Raw genomic sequence first — 12,330 nt, forward strand, 5'->3', positions numbered from 1 at the left:
GCGCCGGCTCTCTGGAGTTGTGGTGAGCCAGAGAGCCCAGACAGACCTGGACAACTCTTCCCAGACCCCTTGCTGACCACCCAGATCATCACGGCCAGATCTCCCCCTCCAAGTACCTGCTCTGCACCATCGGCAGTGGCACACCAGGATGGGTGCCTTGCCCAACAGCGCTTCACTGTGGCCCCTGCTGGAACTCCTCCTGAAAACATTTTCTCCAGCCAAAGGAGCAGCTGAGCGTCGGAGAAGGCGTCAGCTCTGGGAACCCGGCTTTAGAGTCACTGGCCCCAGTGTCCATGTCTGAAGTCCCCAGCCATCTCTTGCCTCCCTCCCCCCCACAGGCCTATAACAGCCAGTGGTTCTCCCAAGGATGAGTCTTCTTGTATAAAGAGCCTGTTCACCCCGTAAATCTAATTTGCTCCCTTCTCTCTGCCGCCGCCGCTTTATTACACCCCTCAGTGACACCCTGCACTCCACCGTGGACTTGTCCTCTCCCAGCCCACGGGAGGGAGCAGAGCCAGCTACCCTCCAGGTCCCAAATGCAGCATCTGAGGAAGGACCTGACGTACACACTTGGTTTCCATTGCAGCTGGTTTATTTCTAAAGTATAAGGGTTTATCAGGCGCCTCCCCGACACCTTCCTGTGCTTCCCGGCGTCCCTCCCCAGCTGTCCCCTCCCCGGCTCCCTCGCAGGCCCCCGGCGCGCTCCCCCTCAGCGGCAGCTGTGCACCTCCACGACGTGCTGGCACTGCTTGCACTTGACGGAGCAGCACCAGTGAAACTTGCAGCTGCACCCCTCCACCAGCTCCGCCTGGGCCGTGCGGAAGCCCCTGCCGCAGCACAGGAGCTCGCAGCCATCCATGGCCAGGAATGCCCTGTTGCACTGGCGGCCAGATGTGCCGAAGACCCCGCGCCGGGAGTCCCGGTCGCAGAAGTCTGGGCTGTCCAACAAGTAGACCAGGTCATGAGCTGTGTAGGGCTTGAAGTGAGAGCTCTTGGGGACCAGGAGCTTGCGGGAAATGACCATCACCCCCTCGAACTTTTCCTTGAGGACGTTGCCCACCTTGCGGAAGGGAGGCATGACCTTCCAGCACGTGTGCACCTCGCAGGAGCCCAACACACCGTGGCACCCTGCGTTTCGCTTACGGATGCAGTCCTTGGAGCTGCTGTGCCAAGTGCTTTCTCTCCAGCCACCCTGACAACTGCTCGCCCGCGGTGGTGACGGTTGTGTTGTTCCCTCTCATGTCAGCAGAGTGCCCAGCCCTGGGAAGTGCTCTGTCAGCCACGATCCGTGGTGTGCACATGTGGGTTGCTGCGCCTGGGCCACACGCTTCGATCTCCGTCGTAAGAGCCGGGCACGCGTCCGTGGGTGCGGGTCTCCCTCAAAATCAGCCCTGCCGGGCTCTGGGCACCCCAGTGCTAGTGGCCACACAGCCTCTTTCACCAGCGCCTTTCCTGGGAAGGTTTTAAGGTGCAGAGAGCGGCGCTCGCGGCACACGTGCCGGAGGCAGAGGAAGACCAGCTGGCGCTGCCCTGACTTGCTGGGGCTTCAGGAAGCGGCATGGCTGCCCAGAGACATCAGGTCCATTCCCACCGTGCCCTGAAGCAAGCCGGTGCTGAGATGCTCCCTGGGGAGGCACGGGATGCATCTCCATCCCTGCAGGTGGAGCTGGAACAGGCCTTTCTGCTGCAGAAGAGCACAAAATGCTTGTGGGGTGCCCTCAGGCCAGGGGAAGCCTGGCCGGGCTATGGCCAGCCACCACCGCGTCCCTGGGTGCAGGGGGAAGCTCCCAGGCTGGCTCCCGCTCCTGCTGCTTGCCCCGTCCCCGCGGCCCCATCTTCTCCCTTGCTTGCGGGGTGCCCGTCTCCTCTCACACCCCACACTGTTACACAGTCCCCTTCTCATTCCGCCGTTGCCGGGGACACCAGGTGTGACTGGGATAGAATCACAGAATCACAGAACAGTAGGGGTTGGAAGGGACCTCTGTGGGTCACCTAGTCCAACCCTCCCGCTGAAGCAGGGTCACCTACAGCAGGCTGTAGAGGACCCAGGGCAGACATGCCGAGGCTGCTCTCCCTCGTGGGTGAGTGACCCCCGTCCGGCCCCTACCCACCCTCCTGGGACCACCGCAGCCTGAAGCCCCCGCTCCTGCCCCACATCTTCCACAGGGCCGCCCCGCTGGGCCCACCAGCCATGACAGCTCTCTGCTCTGCTGGCCCAGGGGCAGCTGGAGGCCCTGCGAGGGGATGCGGAGGTAGAGGCAGGGGCTGCCGGGGCCAGGAGAGGAGGGGGCCCAGCTGAGGGTGGAGGAGGGAAGGGAGGGAGGGAGGAATGTCCCCTTGGAGGGGCGCAGGCCCTGGTGCGGTGGAGGGAGCAGCTGGCAGGGGTGGGCAGCGGAGTCTGTGCCATTGCGGCTGCCTCCACAGGCACCAGGCAAGTGGGGCTGGGGCTTTTGTGGGGAAAAACACCCAAGAAAACCCCAAACAAAACCAAGAACCAAAACACATCCCCCATTCCAAACCAAACTCACCAAAAACCCCCAAATTTTTTTCTTATTTTTCTTTTGTCTTTCTAAGTCTTTTCCTTTCCTATTTTTCTTCTTTTATTTTATGATTTTTTCTCTTCTGTTTCATCATTCTGTCTTCTTTTCTTCTTCATTTCTTGTTTCTGCTTTCTCTTCTTCTCTTTTTCTTTGTCTTTTTTTTCCTTCCTTTTCATTTTTTTTCCCCCTTTTGCCCCAGAGCTCCCGGTTCCCCCGGCACCCTGCAAAGATCGTTGATGGAGCGAGACCTCAGGCTGGCTGGTCCCGGCGCCCTGCTCAGCACCAGCAGACGGGAGCAGGCCACCCCGCCGGCCGCTCCTTTGTTTCCACCCAGCACTTGTCCCCGTTCAGGAGGGTTAAGCCCAGCCTGCCTTCTGCCCCTAGGGCTGCTGACCTTGCTGATGTCCACTGCCGCTCCACCGGTGCCTCGTGCTCCGGGAAGCCCCCTATCAGACAGCGAGTACCAGGTCTTCTTCGCCAGCCTGTATCCCCCCTGGAAGGTGGAGATGTCCTGCCAGCTGCGCCAGGCACACGGCTGCTTCAGCCCCACCATCATGCAGCTGGACCAGGAGGAGAACCACGGCCGTGTCCCCGAAGGTAGGGCCATCCCCCCACCTCCACAAGCAGAGGCAGGTATTGCCGCAGCCGGAGCAGAGGTGACCGTTTCTCTGTCCCAGAATGCCACAGATATTGTGGGAATGGTTGTGGAATGGGTCATTTTGGGGTCTCTAGCCAAAGTCCAGCTTGCAGCAGAACACTCCCAGAACTAGAACACCCTGGCTTTGTGCAAGGGAGTTTGGTTTCGTGGCCTCTCTTGGGCACCACTTCCAGTGCTGCACCTCTTTCCTAGACAAAGAAGCATTTCCCAATGACCAGTCCTAACCTCCCAAACAGGAATTCACATTTCTTTTTCCCTATTGTGTTGTCTGGCACCACCAAGAAGAGTTTGACTTTGTCATCTTGTAGCTGTCCTTCAGGTCCTTGTGGGCTACCATTAACTCACCGCCCCATCTCCTCTTCACCCAGCTGAACAAGCACATCTGCCCCAGCCTCTCTTCATGACTCACAGGCTGAAAGCCGTGGCCACTTCAGTGGCCTTTTGCTCAGCTCTTCAGTTTCTCCCCATCTCCACTAGTGGAGTGGCAGGGGAAAATAAATGGCCACTGTTTGCTGAAGCTCGCTGAAGCTCATCTTTGCTCAGCTTTTAAGTTTCTCCCCATCTCCACTAGTGGAGTGGCAGGGGAAAATAAATGACCACTGTTTTCTGAAGCTTGCTGAAGCTCCTCATCTCTTCCCAACAGTTCCTCTTACAACCTGACCAGCTCCTTCCAACTTGATCTGAGGTTTCATGCAGAAGCTTGGCTCATGGGCTCTCATGGGCCTTTAAGAAAGCTTGACCTGATAAGCTGCTTTTTTAAGTGTTGAACATTTCAGGAGCCAAGAAACATCCCAGTTCAGAAAGCTCCATAGCAACAGCACCCTTTAAATCTCTGCAGTCATACTTTAGCTGCACCCCTGCATCAGAGAATTTAAGTGGCATAATTATATCTGTGCAGCTGGAAAACTTGGGACTACTTCTGTTGGATTTTTCTTCAGAGGAAAAAAAGTAGGAACAATTTTCTCATTAAAAAAATATGTCTGTAAGCTTAGCTATAAATGTCAACGAAGTGAATGATCAGCCAACTGTGCTTATTTGGACTGCAGCTTGAGGGCAACTATTTCTTGCTTATTTCCGCAGCTGTGTCAGGAACGGGCCCCACCCCGCATCACCAGACCCAGCGATGGATCCTGGGCTCCTCACTCGCTTGCGGGCACCTGCAATCCACAGTGCCTGTGGACTTGCCTCCATCCCCTCCATGGCTGGAACCACTGTCAAACTATTTTGCCCCAAAGCGGTTGTGTTCTCTGGTGCTTCCAGCCTTGTTCTGGTCGTCTTTTTAACCCATCTAATCACTACTTTTTTTCTTTTTTTAAACCCTTCAGTGACTAATAACAGAGTCCTCGTCAGATCCTGGAAACCCGAGCTTTGGGTCTCTAAGAGGGAAGATCACCATGTGAAAAAGGGCAGAAGGACAAACTGAAAATCCCAGTGGTTTGGAGGGGAAGGGCATGTAGCACCTGGTATCTGGAGCTACAAGAGCACAAGGCTGTGTTGTCCGCTTGGGGGCAGACAGCTTTGACTTTCCCTTCAACCACATGCCGCTGTGTGAGCAGCCATCCGAGCAGTCCCCAGCCCTTGTTGCGCCCAGGTCAAGGGGGCAGATGCCTAAAATTGTGGCCTGCCCCCATCCCGCATGTCTCTCTCACCCCTCTGCAGGGCCAGTCTGCTCTGACTTCCCGGAGGCACTGTGGTTTCAGACCTTCTGCCAGTTTGCCCAGTATCGCTGCTTCAAACGCCAGTTCTACGTCAAGGTGGGGAGTGGGATTTGGGACAGGGTGGGAGGCGGTATCTCCTGGGAGGCATTGGGAAGAAGTGAAGATAACACAGTGGGACGTGTGTTTCTCCTTCTCTCAGCGAATCCCATGTCCGAGGTTGTCTCCTCCAAAAAACCTTCTCCTCCCGATGAAGCAACCTCATGCTGTGGCCTCCTGGGCAACGGGAGAAAGCTTCCCTACGGAAGATCGTTTGGCGGCACTGAGCTGCGCTGGGCGCCCCTGCTCACCTGATGACCTCTCGTAGCTACTCTCCCCCCCCAGCAGCTTTCTGGCTCGCCTCAGAAAGGTGCCTTCAGCCCCCCTGTCCCTCTCTCTCCATCTGCAGGACAGGCTTCTCTCTCTCCTGCTGATGCCCTGCTGAATGCCAATGTGGACACTCTCCTGAAGTACTCCTATGCTCTGTCAAATCAGAAACCGCTGCCGAGGAAGCTCCCCTTGGCTGCGCCAGAGATGCCAAGACCCCCGCAGGACGGGGGGCTGCCTGTTCTTCCACCAAACCTGCCGGTCCCAGCTGCCCCTATCCCCTCACCTACCAGGCTGGGATCCCCTGTCTGGACAGAGCAAGCCTAGGACCAGCACCTGCACAACAAGGTGTCGCGGCTGATCCGCTTGGCCCTCTCCTTGGAGACATCCCTGAGCACCGAGGGCTCTTCTCCAGGTCCCAGCACCAAGTCAGACCCAGGGAGCACGCCAGGCAGCGCTGAGGATGGGGTGCAGGGAACGGCCCCCCGTGGCAGGTGAGGAGAAGACCCGTGTGCCTGCCCGGCGGGATGCCACATGCCCCCTGTGCAGGGCTGTCCTCACGCACGCTGGCTGGTAGCCCCATGGCACTCAGGCCACTGTCCTGAGCAGCTGGGGAGCACAGGCAGGCTTTCTGGAGCAAGCTGTCCCATACAAAGCAGGAATGTACCTGGGGAGCCCCTCATACACCCCCTGCTCCAGCACAGAGTGACGAGGGAGAAGGTGACCCAGCACTGCTAGAGCCCGGCAGTGTTACTGTCCTTGCGCCCTGAGCAAAGTGCATTTAGGCTGGGCCTTAGCTGCAGGCAGGCCTTTATCCAATGCAAGTGTATCCCCGCACTGTGACCATCTGCAGCGTGCAGTCACCTCTGCACTCATCCTCCTCCCAGCTCACATCTCCACGAGTCTGGATGAACTGCAAAAAGAGCTACCTAGATGTGGTTTTCATAGAGAAGTCATTCTGGTTTTGCTCTGTTGCTGGCCGCTGATATTTCTGTAAGCACACAGATTTTGTGCATGATGGCACATCTGTGCTTTCTGTTAAAAAACTGTGCATACTACTACACTTGAGCCAGAGGTCCCACTTCTGCGTGGAAAAACAAATTGCATCATGTTGTTAAAGCTATAACTGTTCTCTTGCAAGTCGGTAACTTATGTCATCCTCCTTCCTAATATTGTAGAAGGCTTTCACTGGCCGGCAAAATTTTCCCGGCATTATGTCCTCTAAGGAAAAATTCTGTTTCCTTGAGGATATGTTCATTTTCCCGGCCTCTGAAATCAGGCCTTACTCTGATTTAGTCATATTGGGATTATAGAGGGACTGCTGTGACTGCAGATGACACTCGCTAGTCTGCTGCAGTTTCTCACCGACACTAACGCTGACTGTACCTGTAGCCTGGCAGCCGAGCCCCATCAGTCACCCTAAGCAAAGTTTAAACTCCAGTGAGGATAAAAAGGCGAGATAGACTGCGCCTGTCAGCTTTGCTGCTCTCCACGTCCTGCCTTCTCTCAAACGGACTTCAACGCATGGCCTAAAAAAGGGGCAAAATGCTTTGAGGCATTTCCGTTCCAGCAAGAAGAGCAGTGCTGGGTGGGACTGTGTGGGATTTCTGGAAGAACAGGGACATATTGTGAGCAACCCAGACACTCTGTTATGGACTTGATCGGGTTGTAGCAGCACAGACTTCAAGCAGCACAGGCCTCAAGGCCACTCTCAGGCCGGCTGCGGTAAAACAGACATTTCCCAGGCTGGCTGTGGGAAAGACAGTCATTCTCAGGCCAGTTGCAGGTAAACAGTCGTTCTATGAAAAATGACCAATCATAGTTTGAGTACTGCTTATGTAACCCGGGTGTTTTATTGATAGATGTTTTATGTATAGTGACCTATCATAGCTGAGTGTTGTACCGAGTGTTTTTGTACAGTGACCAATCATAACCGAGTGCTGTCTAGAGAATGCGGATTCTCTGCTAATAAAGTTGACTGTTATGGATCATATTGGTCAAGTCGTTGTTCCCGCCGCAACAGGACTGTTCGGTGCGCGCAGGTGCCGTTCAACGTCTGGTTTAACGAAAGGTGCGCACAGTTGTGACGGGCACCAAATTCAGAGCTGAGTATCTTCCCTAGGGTCTTATGTCCAGCAGGACATCCATCCCTTCTCGCTCACCCCCGCTTGTGGCAGCTGCTCTGATAGCTCTGCCACCTTTCATGGTACCTGAAAGCTGTGACCTTTAGAGAGAGACATGGCAATGGTAGCAAAATAACAAGGAAAAAAATTGGCAGCGCAATTCTGTGGTCTTGCTGCTGGCAGTGAATCATTATAGTGGGAAAAACGTGTCTCTTCTTGCATTTGTTTTCATTTCTGAGTCCTCATTGTGCTTTCTGCCCCCTTGAGTAAAGAGCTATTTATTTCCCAGTATTTCCTCTCCTCAAAGATACCCGTATGCCATAATTCAGTCTTCAAGTAAGCCGAACGGAGCTCCATAGCTCTCATGTTACAAAGCCTGCGCAGCTCATTTTCTGCGGCAATTTTCAGTATCACTTTAAAAATCCACTTGCTCCAGCTCCGCATGCACTGTTCAGCGATGGGTTTCAGGACCTGGCTATGCAGAAGGAGGTCAACCTCCCTTCCCTTCCCGACTCTTCTGTTTGCACACAAGAATTGTGTTTGCCTTTTTTCCAAGGGCTTCCTGCTCTTGCATTGTTTGTCCGCTATGACCCCTGCATCCCTCTCAGCGTCACAGCTGTCCCGGATACAGACGTCGTCCTGCTGGTGTTCATGCGGGGGTGCTCGCAGTTCGCGTTAGCCCAGCCTCCCCAGCAAGGTTGAGCCGAGCCCTCCCAGCGGCTGCACCCTCCTACTCCTGCTTTACCCCTCCAAATAATCCTTGTTGTGCTTATGTACTTCATCCCCAATGGCTTTAATTTTAAGACCAGAGCCTTCGTTAAGAATACTGTCCCCAGAAAAACACTCTCCTTGAATCATCATCAGCCGGTAGCAGTGATTTTTTCTTTTCTGCCCTGGGTCTTCTGGTGGAGGATGGGACCCGTTCGCCTGACTCTTCTCAGCTGCTTTCAGGAACTAACTGTCACTTGAGGATGATGTAGAGGTATCTTTTGGCCGCTCAGTAAGGCCAGGTCGCAATTTGGTTTATCCGTATTGCTACTGTGCATGGTTGCTGTGAAAGGGGAGTCTTGACAAGGCAGGTTGTCTTCTTGCCACCAGGCCAGGAGAAGTTCAGGGGCTCCCAGGCTTTTGGGAGTCTCAGAGCAGGGGGTCTCTCAGTGTCCCAGGAGGGCAGAGGTAAAAGGCTGCAATATCGTGTGGGTCAGCGGGAGAGGTGTATTTACAAAATACAAGTTTTTCCCACGCTTTGTGCCCCCCGACCCTCGGGCAGGTGTTACATTCCTCTTCTCCCAATGGCTCTTGCTTTGGGCTACCTGCTGGGTTTGATCTATCAGGTACCTAGTCAGCTTGCCTGCCTTCTTGGCATGCAGGCTGAGATCACTTTTTCTTTCTGAAGCTGTTAAGAATAGCTTTTTCCTTAGTGGTTTTAGTTTCCTGAAGCATCCCCCCTAAATCAGAAGTTACAAAAGTGCTAGAAAGCTGCTGTTTGCTCCTTATCTTCTTTTCTGCTTTCCTCAGGTATTCATGCCACCTCGCACAGCCAGCCAACATCAGCGAGGTTCAGCAGCTGAAAGTTAATGGCCCAAATCCTTGTCATTGCGTCAAGGGAGAGGTGGATGTTGTTCAGCAGCATTCTTCAGAGATACCGCTGAAGCAGGCTCTATGTGTGTCGCTCCCCATGTCTTGAGATGCTAAAGCAAGATAGGCTGTTATCCCAAGGTGTCTCTTTTTGCCTTTGAGCAGCTCCTGATCTTGGCCCACAGATTCTTCTTCATTATATTTTTTTCCCATTCCCGTTGAAACATTGACTCCCAGTACGCGTTAAGGCTTTTTCCAGGGCAGCAGTTAGGACATCAAAGTGCACAGGTACGAAGCTTTAGACAGACCTATCGGTTTCCCCGATCCACAGATGTTCTACACATCCACAAATAGCTCAGCAGCATGTCAACGAGTGCAGGGGACCAGCGGCAGTGCTGTCCTGGGTCTGCACCATTTGCCTCTGTGATGGGACACAAAGCCCCAGCGCAGCCACAAGGCAGCAGCAGTGGCAGCATGGCTGGGTACACCAAAACCCAGTGCCAGGACACCGGGCATCGCTGGGAGAGGAACCAGGGACAGTGGCTGCAGGTGCTCACAAGCAAGGGAGAAGCCCAGGACCTGTCCCTGAGTCTGGTGGAGTGGGGTGGGACGTGTTCCCCTGACACCTCTCAGCTAACTGTCAGGAACTAGCTGTCATTTGGGGATGATGTAGATAGATCTCACTCACCCACAGGTGATAAACCAAGTCATAAATTTGCAACCTACACACACTGCAGATGATTTTAGGCTCGAGACCATAGCATCTACACCCCTATGTGTCTGCGCCTGCTTTTCTTTTGCAAGTTCTAACATAACTTGCGGGGTTACTATTACCCGCTTTTCTGGCGTTACCCACCACCCTTCTGTATTTTGTGATGCCTTTAATTGTTCCGCCAATTGCTCATCCAATTTACTATATTTTGGTTTCAGATTCGGGATTTTTATCGGTTTTACTGGTACTAGTGCAAGGATACCTTGTTCAGCAGCCTCCTTTGCTGTTTTGTCTGCCAATCGATTACCTATGTTTACAGCTGTCTGACCAAATTGATGAGCCTTGCAATGCACCACCGCCACTTCCTTTGGCTTCTGCACCTCTTCGAGGAGCTGAAGGATTTCTTCTTTATGTTTTATCGATGTTCCTTGGGCTGAGAGCAATCCTCTTTCTTTCCAGATGGCTCCATGAGCATGAATCACGTCAAATGCATATTTAGAATCAGTCCATATATTTACCCTCTTTCCTTCTGCCATTCGCAAGGCTTGCTTCAACACCACCAGTTCTGCTTTCTGTGCCGAGGTATTTGCAGGTAGCGTTCCTGACTCCAGTACCTCGGTGGTGGTGACAACAGCATATCCGGCCGTTCGTCTTCCTTCTTTCACAAAGCTGCTTCCATCCGTGAACAACTCCAAATCAGGATTTTCCAGAGGATCATCCCTCAGGTCCTGTCTGCTGGAATAGACTTCTTCAACAGTTAGCAGGCAGTCATGTTCTAGATTTTCTGTTGGATTTTCCGTCGACAGAAACATCGCTGGATTTACGATGGTTGTGGTTTTCAATTCCACATCGTCCTGCTCCAGCAAGACAACCTGATATTTCAGCATTCTGCTGGGGGATAGCCAATGACCCCCCTTTTGTTCTAAAACAGTTACCAACATGTGTGGTACATACACCACCATCTTTTGGCCCATAGTCAACTTTCGAGTTTCCTGAATCAGCACTACCGTTGCTGCCACAGCGCGCAAACATCCCGGCCATCCTTTACTCACGTTGTCAAGTTGTTTAGAGAAGTATCCTACTGTCCGCTTCCAGGATCCCAGAAGTTGTGCCAGCACTCCAAGGGCCAGATGTTGCCTCTCATGGACAAACAGTTCAAAAGGTTTATTAAATCGGGTAAACCCAAAGCAGGGGCCATCATCAATGCCTTTTTAAGTTCCTTAAATGATTTTTGGCATTCTGGTGTTCATGTCAGATACAAGTCTTTTGTCCTGTTGCAGGGCTCTCTCATTCGAAAGAAAATATACTTTGACTTTGTATATCCAGAGGTATGCAAAAGAAGCCATCCTTTAAATCTAGTGCAGTAAACTACTTCTGTTCCTCTTTCAGAGATGTCAGTAAAGTATAGGGATTGGCTACTACTGGGTGTATATCTTGAACTATCTGACTTATAGCTCTTAAATCCTGGACTAGCTGATAATTTTTCCTCCAGATTTCTTTACCGGTAATATAGGAGTGTTATATTCTGATTCGCATTCTATCAAAAGTTCATATTCCAAAAATTTCATGATTAACCCCTCCAGTCCTTTTCGGGCCTCCCATTTAACAGGATATTGTTTTTGTCTTACCGGTTTGGATTCGGGTTTCAAGGTCACTTTTACCGGCTCTGTCAATTTGGACTGTCCCGGATCTTCATTTGCCCAAACGAAGGGGATTACTGCGTTTTCCACCTCTCCTGGAATTTGCTCCTCCTTAAAAGAATCCTGTAACATGAACACTTTCGCCTCTATGGCTTTTGATTCAGGTATCAATAATTCAATTTCCCCATTTTTATAAATCTCGTCCTAACAAAGGCAACGGATATTCAGGCATATATAGAAGCTGGTGAGTTACCCACTGTTTTCTTAATCTAAATTTCAACAGCTTTAAGAAAGGTTAATTTTCTTTTTGCCCTGTCACACCAACAACATCTACTGATTTACGACTACATTTCACTTTACATGCATTCAATACCGAATAAGTGGTCCCTGTATTTACTAAAAATTCTATTTCCTCGTTCCCTAGCTTTAATGTAACCAGGGGTTCAGCTAGGGTTGACTCCCCCGGTCCTCTTCATGATTCCTTATCTAAAGTCATCAATTTGATCGCGCGAAGAGTCGGATCTAATTCCCCGGCCTTAGGACATTCCCTTTTCCAGTGCCCACATTCCTTACAAATAGCACATTGGTCCTGTGCTAGTCGAAGATTTATCCTTCCCCTTTCTCCAACATTCACTCCTCTCCCTCTTCCCCTACCTCTCCTATTATTCCCAGTCAGAGCCACCAACAACTTTCTATCCCTCTGGGCCTGTTTTTCTTCCTTTTCCTTTTCCCTATTATTATACACAGTCTAAGCCACTTCGAGCGTTTTAACTAAATCTCTGGACTCAGGTCCTTCTAATTTTTGAAGCTTTTTTCTAATGTCAGGGGCTGATTGACCCATAAATATGGAGGCCAATTGCGATGCTTCCTCTGGTTTTTCTGGGTCCAGATTAGTATATTTTTGGGCAGTTTCCTTCAGTCTCTCCATGAAGGCTGAAGGGGATTCATTTAATTCCTGCCTTACTTCATAAATTTTTGACCAATTTATCGCCTTCGGCATCGCATGTTTAACACTAAACAAAATCCACCTCTGTTATCTGGTCAACATTCCCCTGGGT

General features: G+C 52.0%; 2 protein-coding genes across 2 annotated transcripts; one reads left to right on the forward strand and one right to left on the reverse strand.

The window, feature by feature from the left end:
• Positions 1 to 709: 709 nt before the first annotated feature.
• On the reverse strand, positions 710 to 1,560 carry LOC142360645 (protein Wnt-4-like). The gene is made up of 2 exons (XM_075415141.1): positions 1,442 to 1,560; positions 710 to 1,160 (listed from the first exon to the last, which is right to left on the reverse strand). Exons 1-2 carry the CDS (start codon positions 1,558 to 1,560, stop codon positions 710 to 712), a joined length of 570 nt encoding a protein of 189 aa, XP_075271256.1.
• On the forward strand, positions 1,559 to 8,044 carry LOC142360667 (uncharacterized). Its single transcript, XM_075415205.1, is given in 9 exon segments — positions 1,559 to 1,771; positions 2,220 to 2,431; positions 2,740 to 2,801; positions 2,925 to 3,137; positions 4,858 to 4,952; positions 5,056 to 5,162; positions 5,294 to 5,713; positions 7,243 to 7,290; positions 7,798 to 8,044. Coding segments are annotated over 9 exon segments (1,617 nt in total).
• Positions 8,045 to 12,330: the final 4,286 nt, after the last annotated feature.

Source organism: Opisthocomus hoazin, chromosome 1, assembly GCF_030867145.1.
Source record: "Opisthocomus hoazin isolate bOpiHoa1 chromosome 1, bOpiHoa1.hap1, whole genome shotgun sequence".
Taxonomy (NCBI): Eukaryota; Metazoa; Chordata; class Aves; order Opisthocomiformes; family Opisthocomidae; genus Opisthocomus; species Opisthocomus hoazin.

Excerpts from the sequence above, each read along its gene's own strand:
- LOC142360645 (XM_075415141.1), bottom strand. The coding sequence starts at position 1,560 with ATGCCGCTTCCTGAAGCCCCAGCAAGTCAGGGCAGCGCCAGCTGGTCT. Across the intron at positions 1,161-1,441 it reads CCTTCCCAGGAAAGGCGCTG|CTCCAAGGACTGCATCCGTA; the intron begins GTGAAAGAGGCT and ends TTGGCACAGCAG.